The sequence below is a fragment of the Centrocercus urophasianus genome, unplaced genomic scaffold (genome assembly GCF_019232065.1).
Source record: "Centrocercus urophasianus isolate 14NV4802_14NV808 unplaced genomic scaffold, USGS_Curo_1.0 seq_14, whole genome shotgun sequence".
NCBI lineage: Eukaryota > Metazoa > Chordata > Aves > Galliformes > Phasianidae > Centrocercus > Centrocercus urophasianus.
The window spans coordinates 4,944,598-4,963,144 of record NW_024884586.1 but is presented as its reverse complement, the minus strand read 5'-3'; the positions used below and the strand labels follow the sequence as shown (position 1 = coordinate 4,963,144).

Below are 18,547 nucleotides of genomic sequence, written 5' to 3'. Positions count from 1 at the left end.
GGATAATATGAAAGATCTAAATTAGGTGGAAGAATAGTTATTTCTACTGCGAGTTTTGGTATGAAATATACAGCCCTAGAAGGACTTACCCCCTTCTTGTCTAATAACTGTTGTGTTTTGGGTTTTTTTAATATGTTAGTCTAATGGTGGCTTTTCTGCATTTAGTAAAATTGAAAAATGAATTGAGATCAAGGAATCCAAGTGCTTGATCATCTGCTCAGAAAGCTGGTGCTGCTGGCAGCCTGGCCTGTTGGATGTGTGCTAGCCTTTGGCAGCTGGGTTGTTCAGATATTCTGTGTAGCACTGGGCCACAGGTAAACCTTGTTCAGCCTCTCACTGCAATGCCAGCTGTGCCTAGGAAAGAGCCCACGCTTGGCACTCTTCCTGTCTCCCCTGTGTCAATGTCTCTCACAGTAATGACGGTGACCGTGCAGCTCACCCGCATCTCAGCAGAGCGGAAAGCACTCTGCTGCTCCCTGAGAAACAGACCTCAGCACACTACCTAGTAAAAACTGTTCTTTGTTATCTGCTTACAAGTTACACGTTTACATGGCTGCTTTTTATGCTGTGGCACCAAAGCAAGGAAATTACTGGGTGGTTTTGTTTTGTTTTAACTAGCTATTGCCGTTATCTCAATTCTGCATTAAGAGTTGTGCTCACATCTACTGAAGTGTATGAAATTTAGTATAGGTTGGAACAGCCTGGCCTCAAAATGAGGAGAATTTTTCTTTGTGTACTCATACATTGCTGGAGCGTTTTATGATTATATGTGCTGACTTCGAGTCGAGATGTTGCCTGACAGGAAGAAATAGTGCACTGAGGTTTTTCTGTATCATCTTTTGCATATGACAAACATGCTTATTTCCAGAGCTGCTGTTTGTTGCAGCTGACAGAGTAGCAGTTCCCCGACCACTCAAAAGGAGGGATTTGAACAAAGACAACATCGCAGGGTCGTTTTAGGAAGGAGGCAGGAAGTGAATCTGGGCAGCTCTTTCCTTGGAGAGATTGGGTGCAACTCTGAGGGCGGTTTGTGCACCTCAGGTTCCTAAGCAATTGTGGTAGCAAACTGCTGAGATTGGAAAAGAACAGGCAGATCATTCATCTAGAGAGTTTTGCTCCTTTTTGCACAGACTTTCCCTGCTCCTTTTTGAAATTGGTTTGCTGATGTGAGTCAAAACCAAGGTTGCATTAAAACAAAGCGTTACATAGCCCTTATTTTCTCTTTACTACCATCGAGGTCTCTTCCTTAGCAGTCATGCTGCTACATCTTCCCCTTTTTGCTTGCGGGGTTAAAGTCAAGCATTTTATTAAACTGTCTATGTATTTTGAATTTAAGTGGGAAAAACAAACCACCAAACATAGAGCAAGCAACTAAAAACAAGATTACTATTCCTGAACACAAACTCCTATGTGTTGTAGAGGGATGCTTGCATGCAGGTGTTATGCACTCAGAAATACTTTCCAAGCACAATAAAACTTAGTGATTCTGCCATTCAGACTGGAGCCACCAGCACTACTGCTGTTAGCACACCATCCTGACACCACTGTGTTGATGAGAGTGGGAAGTTGCTTTTGCTGTATGGTAAACATTTTTGTCTGTATGCTTGCCCTTGAAAAATGCTATGGTCTATTAATGTGTTATGACTTGTTACAGGGAAGTTATTTTAAATACGAAGTGTAAGAGCAGTTTAAAAAACACTGCTACTATATACTTCTGTACAGGTAATGAAGGCTGGAAACAAAGTTCATAGCTTTGGAAAGAGGGAACAAGCTATCAGGAGAAATCCCAATGTTCCTGTGATAGTAAGAGGCTGGTTACACAAACAGGTAAGCATGCAATCATCTGTTTCTGTCCACATGCTGTCAGATAACTGTAAAAACTTAAGTCCTCGTGCTGGTTATGCTGGGCAATGTTGGGAACACCCATGAGCTTTTGTAACAAGGGACTTGTGCTCAACACATGTGAAAACAAGGTTTTGCATACACGTTTGATACAGAGGTGAAAAAAGTGATGAATGGACGCTGCTATCCTGGTTAAATGTTTAAGCTATAGCTTTGTTGTCAGTGTCTGGTGATTTCCACTGTTTTATCCTGCTAGCTTACTACCATGCTGATCTCAGTCCCCTTGAGATCTCATCATTAACCTGGGGTTGGGTGTGAAAGCCATCTGCTTTCTTTGCCCTTAGGCTCTGGATCAAAAGCTTGAGTCCAGTTCATTTGCCTTCAGAGCAGAGGGAGAAGATGAAGGTAGATAGGGCCTCATGCATCACACATTGCTGTCACCAAGACCAGTGTCAAAATAAAGGCAGGATTATTGAATTTTGCAGTTATTGCATCTTGAAGCTGGCAGAAGACATCTTTGAATGCAGAAAGTGAAAAAAGCTGTTATATAAGAAAACTTGCTTCTGATTTGATAATAATCCTGGTGGATGCTGATGAAGGTCTAGCAGCTTGTTTAAGGGACAAGTAGGAAAAGTCTAAAGTCTGAGTCTAAAGGCATGATTCTACATGCCAAGGAAAAAATTGCTGACAGCCATTCACTTCCTTCTTCGTGAGATCCGTGTTCCATTTGACATCCACTAAGTGAGTCCATTGGTTTTCAGGGCAGAGGCAGAACTATGCTGAGAGCATGAAAAAGAAAAGGGAAGAAAGTCATCGCATACTTAATATGACTGGAAAAATAAGTAAATAGTATCTATAGTGTTCATTTAGCTATTTCCTTCTGTCCACTTACTTCTACTTGCAAGCACTTAAAGACTAAAGATGCTTTCTCTGCAGTTGGTTTCATCAAAGCCTTCAGTGTAATCAGTTGTACATGCTGAGGTTACATTTTGGCAATTTTAAAGGCTTCTAAAATTAATTTATATGTAAATATTACTCATTTTGACAAGGTGATGTATGTTATATGGAGACATTTGTCTCCACAGGCATATTGAATTATACTTCATTAAAGTCTGTGTGTTATGCATCCTGGTCTATTTCCTTAGGAATATTTATTAAATTACATTTTAGGCATGGGTAACGTATAGAAAATGGACTGTAGAATTACAGGAGATCGTTGTCTTAAACTTGAGGTCATATTTCACAGTCGTAGAGATTTTCATCTTGATCTAAGGGCAATCCTTGTTGGAGTTTGTGCTGTCAGGATGCATACCTTTGTTTCTTTATTACAGGACAAAGCTGTCCAATAAAAATATGCACTGATTGTTTATGGGGTTTATCTGAACTCTGGATGTAAGTTTAGTTGCTTAGTGAAAATGAGCAATGTGAATATTCTAACCTGATCGTTTTATAGTTGGATGCTTTACTTCTTCTAGAGTATACAGTATTTTGCTAAAATATAAAATGGTTGTTTTTGTAATTAATGCCATACTTGGGTGGATTTCTGGTAAGCTATTCACTGATACAGCACTGCATGTTAAGCTCTTATTCTCATCAGATAAAAAATGTATCACCTTTCTTCCGTTTCAGGACAGTTCTGGTATGCGATTATGGAAAAGACGATGGTTTGTGCTTGCTGATTATTGTTTGTTTTACTATAAAGGTGAGTAGATAATAAGAGCTCTTCTGAGTTGGCCTGTAACAGTTTACCTATTCAAATCACACTGCAAGTATAAGCTAGTTGAATGTTTCAGGTACAGTTAGGTGTTCCAACAGAATGCACCGTAAAGCAAGGATTTGCCCATTCCTCTTTAAGGTGTGGCAAATTTCAAGCCAGAGGTGGGGACCCAGGGGGCTGCTGTATGATGTTTTGTCACATAACTTGTCTTTCCTATATGCCAAGGCTTATGTTACAAAATATTTGGCAGCAATACCAGTTTAAGATTTTTTCCATCCATGTTTGGAGTTGTTACCTACCTCCTTGTGGCTGTGTGGCTGATTATGATAATACAGTGCAACCAGATCAGGGCATCGATTCAGCTTTCATCCAAGTGATAACATAAGAGTGAGAAATCCTGTAGTCAGTATTTCTACAGGTTAAACACAATTTTACTTTGAATAGGAATAATGGTATAATATTACATAAGGTTATTTCTAGGTTTTGATTAGGATTTTACAATTTTTGGGAAACGTTGTAGAATGTTAAGCTCAAACTGATGTGGGCACTATATTTCTCCTGCTGTTTGCTTAAGAGTTGATAGTAATAGGGCTTTTTCATTATAATAAAATGCTAAATGGAAAGGCATTTCTGTTACATGGCCTATCAGAGTTCATTTGTCAAAATAAGCTTTGTTCAGGAAGTCTGCTTTTGCCCAAACCAAATTAAACAAACAAAAAACCCCCACCTACTTTATTATTAAAAAAATACAATATTGCTTCTTTCAAAATGAAACATTTTTCTGTGTTGTTGCCATGGAGTCACAATAAAATTTAGACTTCAAAGAGCATCCAAACATCAAACCAGAGTCCAAAAAAAGGAGGTCAGATCAGGCTCTTTGGGGCTTAATGCGTTCATGCATTGAAAACCTCCAACGGTGGAGATGACACAGCCTCCCTGGTCATCCTGTCACACTGTTTCTCTGTCCTCCTGTAGAAATTTCTTTTCCTTATATCCATTTTAATTCTCTCACATTCAGACTTCATGCCTATTGTCTGTTGTCCTTCTGTAATAGACCATTCTGTGTCCATAATGGAGAATGTATTGATATTCCACTGAAATGTGCAGTGAATTAGTGTTTTTTGTTGTTGTTGTTGTTGTTTAAAATTATTCTTTATTATTCTGCAGATAGCAGAGAAGAATCTGTGTTGGGTAGCATACCATTGCCCAGCTATGTAATATCTCCTGTTGGACCTGACGATCGTATAAATCGCAAGTTTTCTTTTAAGGTATGGGTGCAAAGCTTAGCAGCTCACCATATTTTAAAATGCTTATTTGCATTAGAAATCATGATGTTGTTGTAAGCAAAAATATCTTTTTTCCTATTATGATTTTTTTTCAAAGGGACTTTGTCTATTGAAAAATGTCACGTAGCACTTTTCTGTTACTTATAAATTGCTTTTAATATTTGTTACTGTGTATAGACGTCTTTAGAGATTGATAATTAGAAATTCATGTTAAGTTGTTCCACTGCTTTTAGATATTGAAAGAGTTGACATTTTTTTTTTTCTTTATAGGGTGGTTGATCTTATAATAGACTGATGGCTTTTTAAATTTTAATTTTATTGTGGTTTCTTTTTTTTTTTTTTAAAAAAAAAGGCAGCTCAGTTTTCATAGTTATAAAACAGCAACACTGACTTCTGATATATAATTGCCTCCTTTCAAGTGAAGAAAGAGTATGCAATTTCTCCTTTCTTTTTTGGAAGTGATAATTGTCCTAAGGGATGTTGAGTAATTTTCTGCTTTTTTTTTTCTTTTTCTTTTTTTAAGGTAAAAGCACTCATTCAATGCAGCTTTAATGTTCTGTTGATTTTTTTTGTTTGTTTGTTTGTTTTTTTTTTAATTAAAAAGAAATTTAATTGTATGATTTCAAATTCTATTAGCTCTTATAAAAATCTATGGAGGAAGTGAAATACAAAATTCATTCCTTCTTTACAGTAGAAAATCCTGCCTGATTGTCCAAGTTGCAGCTTTAAGGCAAAGATCAGAAATGTCAGTGTATGTTTGCAAATTTGTTATGCTGGTATTTGGAGAAAAAACCTGTTCTGCTGTGTACTAAAGTGGCAGGTGAGCTATATTACTAAACAAACAACTATTTTTTTTTCATTTTTTAGCAGATGTAGTTTAAGAGATCTGAAAGAAATCTTTCTCTTTATGCATTTGCTGAAAACATCTGTTCAGCTTTCAATTTTTTTTTTTAGGTGTTTTTAAATGGTAGACTACCTTTTGTAGTAGCATTAGGATTTATTTTCAAGTGTACAACGATTTGAATTTTATTAAACAAATATTAACTTGAAGTGTGTTTAAAAAAAGACCTGCTGCTTTTTGTGGAAGTATTTGTTGTACTTTTTCAAATATATTGAACATGAGATAGCAGGATAAGCTACAGAGGATTCTTTGTTAAAAATCATTTTACTCCAATTTTGAACAAATGCGATTCATGAAATTCTCTTTGAGCCTTTTTTGAGGCAGAAGCACATGGCGCAAAATGAGGACCTAATGTATACTTAGGCTTCTACATCTATTGAATAAATCTTAGTGCAGGTTGGGAATGTAGGTGAAATAGCAGTAGTATCTGCTTGAATCTTGTTGTTTTAGTGTTTTTAATTTAATGGGAGTGTGTTTGCTAATGTGTTAATCAAGCGTGGTTTAGGATTGTTAACCTTCAGCTGACTATCAGTCATTAGGGAAAGAATCTTAATGGGTGTGTGCATGTAGATATGTGTAGATATGCACACAGAGTGGCTTTGGTTGGAAGGGACCTGAAAGAACATTCAGTTCCAGCCCCATGCTATGGGCAGAGTTGCCACACACTAAATCAGGCACTAGATCAGGCTGCCCGGGACCCCATCCAACCTGGCTTTCCAGGAATGGGGCAACTACAGCTTCTCTGGGCAGCCTATTCCAGTGCCTCACTACCCTCTGAGTAAAGAATTTCCTCCTAGTATCTAATCTAAAAATCCTCTCTTTTAATTTAAAATCATTCGTACACACATATAGTTTCCAAACGATGCGTTCTGTAGGCAAGCTGTTGGTCACCACTGCCGAGTTGTGTCTCTTTCTCCCTGCAGAAAAGAACCCATGGTTATGACGTGGTTAAATATATTCAGAAGCAAGTGCAGACTTCTCCTGATCCTTCCAAGATATTATACCTATGTGAGCTGTACTAAATCTTTAATCTGAATCTTTTCTGAAGATTAGTTTGAGCCAATAAACTGGGATTTTCAGTTAATAGAGAAGCAAGCACTTGCAATGCAGTTTCATTTTATTTAGAACCAGCTCTTACGGCAGTTGGCAGATTTTGAATGATTCCTGCTGCCTGGGCCCCACTCGATACCAACATTCAGCAATGGCAGCCTTGACTGTGGTGGGAGCACGGCCATGATGGCATTCCATCACTCACCAGCCATTACCTTTATCTAATCTCAGTGTGCTTTGATAGCCAAAGCACAGACGGACATTCTGTCTCAGTGTAGCACAGCCAGAAATAGAAAACTCAACGGGAGTAAGCCTGAAATAAAGATAGGACTTTCTCACATTTAAGTCCCGAATGAGTAGGAGAATGCAGAGCATCACTTTTTGCATTTGGCCTGTCACTTACTCTGGTTGCTGTAAATTGTTTGTTACAGTGGAGGTTTCAACTTAAATGGCTTTTTTAAGTGGCAGTGAGTTGTTGAAGCTAGGTAAGTGTTCAAACTCTGAAAATGTCGTTTTGTAAAACTAAGAGGAATTTTACTTAGCAAATACATGAATGTTTTTGGTCTATGATGCAGTTAGAAGACAAATTCTAAAGTATGTCTTTACTAGTAAACTAGTAAAGTAGGTGTCTACTTTAACAAGTAAAACATTCCCTGTGGAAGTTCTTCTGCCCTTCCATCACCTCCAAAGGACCCATGCATTTTGTGTCATCTTTAAATACTTGGTAATGACAGGCCTGTAGAAAAGCATATGGCTGTTCAGATGCATTCAAAACTTGTTGGAAGTGTGGGAATATGTGTATTAAATTGCTCTCATCAGCAACTTCACTTCTATGTATCCATCTTGACAAGCTTTTCACACTGTTTATTTCTCCCAAGCAAAGTCCTGCGGTTACTACTGTCATTAATTTGTGTGGTGACCTTTAAAACTGAGGATCTTTACACATTCAGTTCTGTAGCTAATATCTTAGAAGTATTAATTAATGGTTCTATTTCTTCATATAGTAGTTATCTGCTGATATAGATGTGTGATACCACAAATGCTATGTTTGGACTTCGCTGTGAAAAAATTCACATGGCATTCATATATAGCTGGAAATATTCCTTGTGACAAATAGAGAATGTACTGTGCCTCTTAGTAATACAATTTTACATATAAATATTAGCAATTCATAGAAGATAATGTAATTGCAGTCTCTTTAGAAGTCTTCCTGCTCTCTGTCTGGAAAGATACTTTAATTGATTTTATATGTTAAAATATGAGAAACTCATTTTATAAATCTGACATTAATGCAAATTGTTGAAAATTGGAAGGTCTACCAGTGTCTGCTCTAAAGCTGCAAAACTTCAAGCAAAGCCAATGTATGCGAGTGGATGTCAGTATGTATATGCACATCTTGCCACCAGATAAAGTCAGTGAAATAAGCTTTGATGCTCTGTGAGAGATGTGAAGTACACTGGAGCTAAAACCCAAACAAATAAAACTCCTTTTTACTTTGATACTATCCTTTGTGTTTTTTCAGAGGTTTAGCCAGTCAGTGTGGGGGCACTCAGAGCCAAGGAAGCCAGGCCAAATCATTACTCCAAGAAGATGCTACTCTACTGTTTTTTCAATGTATTTACATTATTGATACTCAAGACAGACTAAAGCAAATATCTGTTCACTGCTTAGACCAAATGGGACAGGACAATTTCACTGGTTTTCATTTAAAAAAAAAAAAAAAAAAAAAAAAAGGAAAGAAAAAGTGTTCCTCTTGCCATCCCTCCATTCAGTGAACTCTGGCTTTTTCTCTCCTCAGAACAACTTGGAATAAAGATAGCAGTTGTAGATACTTATTCCTGTATACTTATATTACTATAATCTTTTATTGAATATTTTCTTTAGAAACATGAATCTTTTCACAATTTTAACTTAACTTTTTGTCCCTGTCTTATTTTATTGATATGCTTTTGGGGTTTACTGTCCATTTCTCCTGTGCATTTTGGGAGAGAGACTGCTTCCCTTCTCAATCTATCTGCATTAAGGCGTCTGAATGCATGAATAGGTACCGGTATTACTTTTCCCTGTTGTGTACTATGTATGTGTGGCACGTGCTGTGTTTTAGGCTTGTTCATGTGCTGTAGTCATCCTAATAGCTGTGGCTTTAAAAACAAGCAACAAAAAAAAAAATGCTGGCTTCTGTGTCTACTAGGAGGGACAGCTACAAGACACGAGCAGAAAGTGGCTTTCTACTTATTACACATGCTACTAATAAATGACTGTAACTGAAACGTATCAGAATTTTCCTTCAACTGATTTTATATATTGCAAACTTCAAGATGTCGGGTCTGTTGGTAACAGTAAGCCATCTCTGTTTTCCCTTCTGGAGCAATCAATGGTTTTGGCTGCGATAGCTTCAGTTCCTTACAGGAGAATAGTGCAACATGCTTTGCGTTTTTATTCTGTTTCTCCATTGCCTTTTAAGCAATGCTATCAGCTGTGTTCATTATGCACCACTGAAAGGGAGCATGAAAGGCAACTGAATTATGTTGAACATAACATACAAGTGAAATAAATCCATGTATTTCTGGGGGTATACAGTCTCCAGTTTGTTAACCAAAGTCCCGTTGTTGGTTTATTATGTTTGTATTATTTCCATCAAGCTTGTAGCCAGAGAAGGTTAGGATCCTACTGGTGCATGTATAGTCTAGAGTTGCTTCACTTCAGTATTCTAGCATCTTCTCCTTTAGACTCAAAATGGTGTATATAGGAATTATGTAGACATAAGGTCTAACTTGAAGTCACTGATTTCTTTTTTGTCTGGAGCTGCTTTTCTTGCTGTGTTCTTGCACTGAATGTTAATTATAAATTGCAGTGATTTAAGTTCTTCCCAACCAAAATTTTTTTGGAGCACTTATGGTATTTTCAAGAAGGCAGAAAAGCAAGAAGGCTCCCAACAGTAAAGAAAACCCAAAAAACTCAATCAGCCAAACACATGAAAATAAATCATTTGGTTCCTAAATATGGAATTGATTAGAGCTACTGTTTCGTTTATGTAAACGCTACTTCCTTTTGTTAAGTTAGGTTACCTAATGGTGGGAAGAGATACCACCTTGTATTCTGTTATCTGCTACTGGAGGTGGGAAGCAAAGGCTGCGGAGCAGGAAGAGAATCTTGGACTTCTGTTCAGATTTTTTTTCCCTCTTCAAAAAAGAAAAAGATGCTGTCTTAGCCATTAGCTTTTTCTGGTATAGCAGGTTTAGTTTTATTAAAAGCAATTTAAATTATTTTATTTAGATTTTTTTTGCAAGAGCTTTCGTGTTGAGCATACTTGATTCAACTTTTTGAAAAGAAATAGGGAAATCAGTCTTTTCCTACTAGTTTTGTTAACGAACGTGAAGAGCATATGAAGTGCTAAACAGCAACTACACCCACAAGGTATTTGGAGGAAATATTAGTCTTGAAACGTAGTTGTGTGACATAGTGATGTTTATACTATCCCTTATACAAAGGCGGATAAGATTTGATTAAATTCAATTAGCCTAGAGTTGCACAGACATCCCGCTTCAAACATGATTTTGTGCACGGCGCTACTATTTAGGTGTTTGATATGTTTATTGAGAAATTTCTGAATACCTGTAGTCTTCAGTGGAATTTCATGGGACATTTTGATATACAGAGATGCTTGTCAGTATTTTATGCACTTTAGTAACTCCATCTGTGTTGATAACTTCCTCAGTAAGTCTTGTGATTTTGCAGCTAATAAAAGGGCTCAAGTGCACGCTTTAACAAAAAGATCTTAACAGTTCTTAAAGAAGCAGTTTAATTGCTTGAATGGTACAATTTTTGTCTTTGTTTTGTCTGACTAAATTGCTTTATGAAGAAAGCTGTGGTGGTTTGCTCACTTACACGTGTCTCAGTGAAAATTAGTGTAATTTGTTTTGTGTGTTATTGGCAGTAAATGGAACATCAATTAAGAAAAATTTAAAAAGTGGAAGTTCCTACTATGAAAAACAGAAATGCTGCACTTGTAGCCTAATAGTGTGGGTAAGAATTTCAGTAAAATTTAGAGAGTGCCATTGGTGTTTGCTGCAGAGCTACCAGTTGTGGCAAGATGATAATTTTACCCTAACTTCAGCCAAAGAATGCTGAAAGTTTTACTTATTTTAAAGATATCAGGAGAAGTTGCAATAAACATTGTGGAGAGAAAACAGCAGTGCTGTCCGATGTTGATTTCTTTGTGTTTTGTTTTTGTTTCTTTTTCTGACAGGCTGTCCATACAGGGATGCGGGCATATATTTATAATAAGAATTCTGTTATTGGCTCTCAGGCAGAGCATTCAGGGATGCGGACGTACTACTTCAGTGCAGATACCCAGGAGGATATGAATAGCTGGATTCGGGCTATGAACCAAGCTGCCCTTATGCAAACACGCTCTTCACTGAGAAGGCAAGTTCCATAGGCCAATTCCTACCTTAGAAAACAAACTGGGTGGTGATTTCTGAAGGGGAAACTTGTAACTGTGTGCTATGAAACCTATTTCAATTTTAAAGAAATGATTCTTCGTAATTTCTGCAACTTGTTCCTGTTGCAGATCAGCTAGTTAGCAACAAATAGACTGTATGCCCCCGTTTAATGACACGGATTTCTTTTCTATATACGTATTTTTAGGGAATTGAAGTTGCAATTGTTTGTGAGAAAAATTCATACGCATGCAACAGCCAAATGGCAGCTGTAAGGAAGGTAAATAGAAGGGAAAGAACAAAAAGCAGCGAGTCATTTCAGCTAAGTGTTTAGAACTAGGATCAGAGCCTTCCTAAGAGGGAAAAGAATGTTAAAAATGAGTACATGACAAATGCACAGAGCTATGTTTATTAGCTAATTTATGCAGACATTAACTTGCTTATTTTTGGCTTAATTTGATGGCCTTTAGTATGAGTTAAATATTTTCCTCAGTCTAGAAAAAAGTGCAGTTTTAAAAGAAGGATGTACTTTGGTTCTTTAACAGTGCTTGAAGCGCTGTGCCTTCATGGGCTTCCAGTTTTTCCCTTTTCTTAAAACTGGTATAATTTTCTTGATTAAGTTTTGACTTTAGTGTGATTCTTTCCCTTCGAGCCCTTGTGAAAGAAGCCTCTGTTGTACTGTGAGGTAGCCCTGCTTTTTATCTATGGCACTCTGAGAATTGAAATGTCATAGTGCAGTTTCTCAGGGTATCTTGCACTAGTGCTTGCTTCTAGTAAATATAATACAGTATAAGCAAAAGTCTAACATCCCTTCTGGACTTTTACACACTATATGATTTTCGTTAAAATTTTCTGGAATTAGTTTTAATTTCGAATAATGTGAGACCTGTTACTTGTTATTCTTTATGTCCTTTATAAGGATAGGAGTAATTGAAAGAAAAATTGTGGAAGCCTGGCACATTAGAAGTATTGATAGTTCCAAAATCATCACAAAATAATAGAATTCTTAGAGGTGAAAGGAACAAAAGGTCACCTCATCCAACTGCCCTGCAATGGGCAGGGATGTCCACAGCTTGATCAGATTGCTCAGTGCTCTCCTAGTAGACAATTTTATGACACTATCAGAGTGAGGTGAAAACTATTGTTTTGTGACATTTACTTGGAAATCCACCTTCTGTAAAGCTTTAAGGAAACATAGCTTAGAGAAAATGAGAACGATGCTACTATTAAACTGTTAGAGGTAGGGAAGTTTATGACTATAAAGAGATGAAGAAAATAGCAAATGAAAGGTGTGTCAAAAGCAGTGTAAAGCTTTTTGGACCCTTAGACATTTTGTAGTGCATTGCAAATTTGGTATCAGGAATTCTGGTATGGAACTTTTGAAATATTTGGATGGTAAACTAACATGAATGGTGTGTTTTAGGGAAAACTGAGATTTGATTTAACTTTGTTTGGGAATAGCAGTACTGTAGTTTTCATAGACAATGGCAGTACAGAATCAAATGTAGATGGTCTGTCCTCTAGCCAGAAATTACTAGTCTCTAGGGAATCTATGAATATATGAAAGACATTTTTTCACTTTAAGATGCACAGTTGGCAGTTGGTTTTCTACTTTTTGGCTTTCTGTGCTTCCTAGGATAGGAAGATATCTTTTTCTATGGTTGTTTGTATGTAGCATTACACAAGTTGAACAATTTTCATACAGTATTAATATTTTCAGTTATTTTACAGCTGCATATAAAAGATTCCTGCAGAGGTAACTTTCGTCTGACTGGGATAATAACTTGAGTTTTGTTGACCATATCTGTCTTAACATCTGTCAAATTCAGTACAACCTAGAGAAGGTGCTTTTCTAGCTATCCTTTCTAAAATATTAACGAGAGTGCATCAACTTCTGACGGCTAAATGGTGTTCATTACCAACATATATTTTCTTTTCAGAGAAACTGAAAAGGCGGATCAACGAGCTGTTCCCCAAGTCAATCATGTGGATGCCTGTAAAGTGTGTGTGAAGGCAGAGATTACCGACACAAAAGAAAGTTACCAAAAATCTGCTGAAATGCTTGGATATGATAAGCGTGAGGAGATAAGAAGAGACAAAGAAGAGGAGGAGCGTTATATCCACAGGAAAGAAGCTCTAGAAACTAAGAAGGGAAAGGCTAAGCATGCGTTAACAGAAGCTGATTCATTATTTCCAGATTTAACGAATGCACCACGATCCCAAGTAGCTCAGTCTGTGCCCATTGAGAAGAATGGAACGCTTCCTAGTTCATTAAGTATGAGTGCTGGCCTAGTGGAGCAGAATGGTACCGGCTCATATAAAAGAGGGTTTGTTCCCAGGACAAATCCAGATAAACAGATTCAAAGAAAAAGTAATATGGCTCAAGTGGAGCACTGGGTAAAGGTCCAAAAAGGAGATACAAAAAGGTTAGTAATAGGCCCTGTCTGTAAATAGACTGCCAAACAGAATGTTCCTAATATAAAGGAAAATATGCATTTGGAATATATTCAGTGCAAACTGGAACAATACAGAGGCAATACATAACAAAACTTGCTTTCTCTTTTCTAGTGCACAATGGTATTTTTCAGGTGTTTATCTCATGGGAAAGTCAATATAGGATTGGCTAATCAAATTCCTCTTATGTTGTCACTGTGTTGTAAATTAAAAAGGTGAGATTAGAGTGCCTTTAAAAAAGAGAAAACAGCAACACAGGTTTTCATCACTGATACTTAAAAACTTCTTTACTATTTATTTGCTGAAATAGAGGAGTAAGAAAAGGAAGTGGAGACTTCAGTTATCTCTTATTCATAAACATCTACAAAAGGTGACATATAGATTGTCATTCCACTTAAAAGCAAAAAAAAAACATAGAATGCTGTTTTTTCTTGTGCTCCTCTTCCCAACATCCATTTGTTTCTATACATCAGATCTCTGCATTTGTGGTTAATGCGCATGTCACGTATTGAAAAGTCTCTGTTCATTTTGTTAATGAAAAAATCCTAGGATGCTCTCATGGTTTCCAGGATTCTCTTTTCCCTATTCAGTCCCTGAAAATTACAGAAGTCGTGCAGAAAGCTGGAATGCACTTTTGGAATTTGGAAGTCTCTCAATTGCATCACTAGTGCATGGTGATGGAGTGATGGTTATATGTGTCAGATGTCAACTTAGGTCAAGTGGCAAGAAGCACAGCTCAGCTCTGTGCTGCATGTGAGGCAGATAGAGGTAGCTGACTGAATTACTGTCTTAGATATTTCTTAAAATCTAATTGTAATATAGAACAATAGGAGATACTTGCATATGATTTTAGGAGGAAAAAACATTTTGGACTTTTTTTAATACTTACTGAGCTTAACACTTGTCATCATAGATCCAGTGAGAAATTCAAGGCTTGCTAATTCTGTTTGGAAATCCATTTTTCTACTCTTATTTTTGGGATTACCCTTAAAGAAGCTTTTGTGCTTCTCAGTATTACTTAATTTGTTTTAGAATGTTAGAGTCAGTTTACATCTCTTTTTATTTGCTTGGCTTGTCAGTGCTTCCTGAAAAAAAATGTAACATTAATGGGGGAAAAAAAGGCTTTGGTGTGTTTGTTCTGTACATGCACAGAGGTATCAGTCTAAAGTGATCCAGAAAACTATCAAGCTACCCAGTGCTGAATGAAATTTTCATCGGTGCTTTTCACATCTGAAATGTAGGCACTGAACAGCCTTGACTAATATTGAAGTAAGCACTGTTTTCTCCCCTACTGGTCTTTCCAGTAAGATTGACTCGGGGTGTGTACCAGGCACTGTGCTGTGTGGTGGTGCTGCTGTAGGTGCCCTAGATAAAACAGCTGCCTCAGCTGGCACCACCAAACATGCAGGGAGCCTTCAGGGGTGTAACTGCAGCGATGTAGCCAAAATCTGTGTCTTTTGGTAATTTATACAAACTTTATTTCCGTTGTGTTTTAGCTCAGGTGACCTTGTTTTCCTTCTCTTCCCCTGACAAATGGCATTACGTTCTTTGCATCTGAATTGCATGTTATTTCTCAGAGATTAATGGCTCAATCTTATACGTGGTGTCTGTTGAGGTTGTTGCAGTGCACTGAAGTGATGTTTATAAGTGGTATGGCAGTTGTCTGATGTACTCTTGATTTCAGGATATAGAAATTTAAAATAGAGGTGATCATTTCAGTGAATTTCCATTTTGCTTTTAGCGTGAGTGGAGCACTTAATTTCTTATTGCTTCATGGTTACTGAAATGTTACAAATAAAGAACCTCTTAGGACTTAGCCTTCAGAATTTTTGAATACAAACTGAGTACAGTTCTTCTCCTGGCTGAGGTGTATAAAGATGCAGTGTCTGCCAGCAAGCTGACTATGACAAGAAAGAGCTCTCTTAGTTATGTGTCTCATACAAATACATCAGCTGGTTCAATAATTCTTTGCAGGATTGCACTCTGTATAGATATTTAGATCTCTCAAATAGGTATTTTACTTCCTCTTTTTATAAAGCACTCAGAATTGTTTGCTGAGCTAACAGATGTTAACTGTCAGTCACTTCAGAGATGCATCTCTCCTTGATGGCTGTTAGATGCACTGTGGTCCAATGCTGTCACCCAAACCCTCTCTGTTCTCTTCAATAGGCTACTTCAGTAAGGTTCATCTCAGCCTCCAGGAGAAATACAGAGTTTGGAAAGATGCTTGAAAGGCATTTTAAATAATTGAAAGTCAGAGCCAACAGCTATCTAGAAATTACTAGTCTCTGACTGGATTTCAGTGTGTGGGTAGATATAGTGAATTCACTATTTACTTGCACTAACAAAAAAAAAAAAATCTGATAAAAATAAATGTAAGATTTCTGAACAAAATGAAGTCATGTTGAGGAATTTTTTTTTAATATTTTTATTTTTTGCAAATACAGTAATAGAGTATTAAACATACTTTCTTGTGCAGAACTTTGTGTTCCTTTCTGAGTTAAGGAACAAACATCACATGTCTGTCAGTTTCTGTGTATTCTCATGAATGCACATGGTGTTTCCAATAATGGTATTTGTTTTCTTTTGGACATTTATCTTTGTTTTTTACAGTACTGTCTGTGTAATTGCTTCCCACTGCTGATGTTGAACAACTTCCATGCTAAATAGTCTTGTAATATGGCATCAGGCCCTTTTTTCACTCTTCACTGTCTGCTTTCCTTTTTAGATTATTTATACCTTATCATTCAAGAGAATGAGAGTCTCAAGATTATCTCTGTTCGTTTTACTGTTGGTCTTTGAGAGAAGCCATTGTTCACTGTTCATAAGAGAGTAATTTGAGTTATTTGAGGACATTGTTCCTTCCCTTTTCTAGAAATTTGTATGTCATCTTGGTGCTTGTTTTTATATAACACACTGTTTTTAAGGGTCTGAAATCTTGTGTAGCAGATGTGCCACCTGACTAAAGCCTATTTGTTGTCTTAGCTGGTGGTTTGTCCCTACTTCATGCAATGAGAAATTACAGCCTGCCTGTATCTACGCAGTTGCATCAAGGGAGCATGACGTTCTCCACGCAGTGTGCAACTTTCTTCTTTTTTATAGCATACAGTGCTTTTATAGGCTGAAGAATTACATAAAGTCAATGCTTCCTACTGCTTGAAACATGGCTCTAATCCAAACTGTTTTTAATTCCTCTCAGACTTTATTTTTTTCTTCCTAGAAATAAAGGATCCCCTCCCCCCAAAAAAACAAACAAAAAAAACAACTCAGGATGTTGTTTTCAGGCTGCTTCTGCTCCTACAGCTGCTAGCCCCGTTGACTTCATTGACTAACAGTAATTGCTGCTCATCTGAACACCTCACCCTTTTATGACTGATTGGAGCATAACTGCACATGGATGGTTTGCAGCGTACAGAACTTGGTGGTGTCTTTGTGAGGACTTCACTAGGATGGAGTATAGGAACAACTGGCTTTTGGAAGAGCCTCTCCCCTTTTTTTCCACAGGAAAGTCATCTTCATGCCTGTCTCAAATGTATTTTTGAAGCTTTTGCTGCTCCTAGTTTTCTCAGTTCTCATTTCTATCTGGAGAAAATACATTTTTAATAGCTGCTTTGATCTTCATGTGGAAAGAATTGGCAGCTCGAAATATAGGAAGTAATGCAGAGGAGGTTACTTGACCACTAAATGCTGATTTTTTAGTTGCCTCTGTTCCATCCTGCCTGCTTGTTTTACCTGTATTTTGGAATTCTAGGTAACATGTGAGAGAGCAGAACTTTTAAGAATTTGTAATCCTCTGTGCAAAGTACAGCAGTTATTCTGCTTTCTCGTAAGTAACACGTCTGTATGGACGTTCTCAAGAGCAGTGTTTTAACACAGTCCAGCAATGCCAAATCCTTCAAGTAGAAACACGTAGAGGCAACTATTGAGCAACAGTTACGGATATCAATTCTTTTTTTTCCTGCTTCAGCTATGCTTCTCTTATTCCTGGATGCTGGACAAAGATGCTCCTTTTCAACCTGCCCTTTTGTTGGCATGGAATTCCTGCAGTTCGCTCTGTACCAGATCTCATTCTCATGCAGAGAGTGAAGCCTACTGAGTGAAGCGAGGAATCTGCTCTGAGTTTAGGTTTTTTTGTTTGCTGTTTCTGTTTGTGAGATGATTTTGTGTGTGTGTGTGTGTGTGTGTGTGTGTGTGTGTGTCTGTTTATTTGACTGATTTCGTTTGTTTTTGTTTGTATTGTTACTCTGGCAAATGTAGCAGAATGGTTTCCTGTTTGGGAATGCTAAAGCAAGAGATGAGTGACTGCAAGGAGGAAACTCATGAATGTTTAGTTGTAGAATGAGAAATGAGACAAGCAGGTTCCTGTGCATGAGGCTATGGAGACATTTTGACTTAGATCCTTCTCCTACTTCTAAGTACACTTTATCAAAACTTTCCCCAAATTCTGTCTCAAATCTCTTGGTGGATACAGAGTGATTTCTAGAGTTTTGGAAGCAGTACTAATATCAACATGTAGTGACTCTGTTTATATTCTAGTTTGTCAGTAAGTTTTGGTGCTCATCCTTGTGCTGCTTAAAATGGTAGTAGAACTCATAGCATTTGATCAGATGAAAGTAAATCGTACCGACCTGGGAACTTGGAGCTCATTCTTAATTTTTGTTCATGTTAACGAAGCAAAAAATGTGTAAGACACTCATTCCGTGGTGAGTGAGATTTCTTCTCACACTTGAAGGTAATTGTTTGCAACAAGCTTGTATTTGCTGTTTGCAGACTGCACCATCTGGTGGTGAGGAGGCTTTCGGAAAAAATCCTTATTTTTAATTTGAAGATTTTCTCTTTAAAACTAACAGTAATT

The 18,547-nt window shown here is 37.3% G+C and overlaps 1 protein-coding gene across 8 annotated transcripts in view; it reads left to right on the top strand.

The window, feature by feature from the left end:
* PLEKHA7 (pleckstrin homology domain containing A7) overlaps positions 1-18,547 on the top strand; it is a 140,059-nt gene that overhangs the window by 87,007 nt on the left and 34,505 nt on the right. For all 8 annotated transcript variants that reach the window (XM_042814690.1, XM_042814688.1, XM_042814693.1 and 5 more), the window contains 5 exons: positions 1,723-1,827; positions 3,472-3,544; positions 4,727-4,827; positions 11,046-11,224; positions 13,179-13,664. In XM_042814690.1, coding sequence (XP_042670624.1) covers positions 1,723-1,827; positions 3,472-3,544; positions 4,727-4,827; positions 11,046-11,224; positions 13,179-13,664 — 944 coding nt within the window. The remainder of the gene's footprint in view (positions 1-1,722; positions 1,828-3,471; positions 3,545-4,726; positions 4,828-11,045; positions 11,225-13,178; positions 13,665-18,547) is intronic.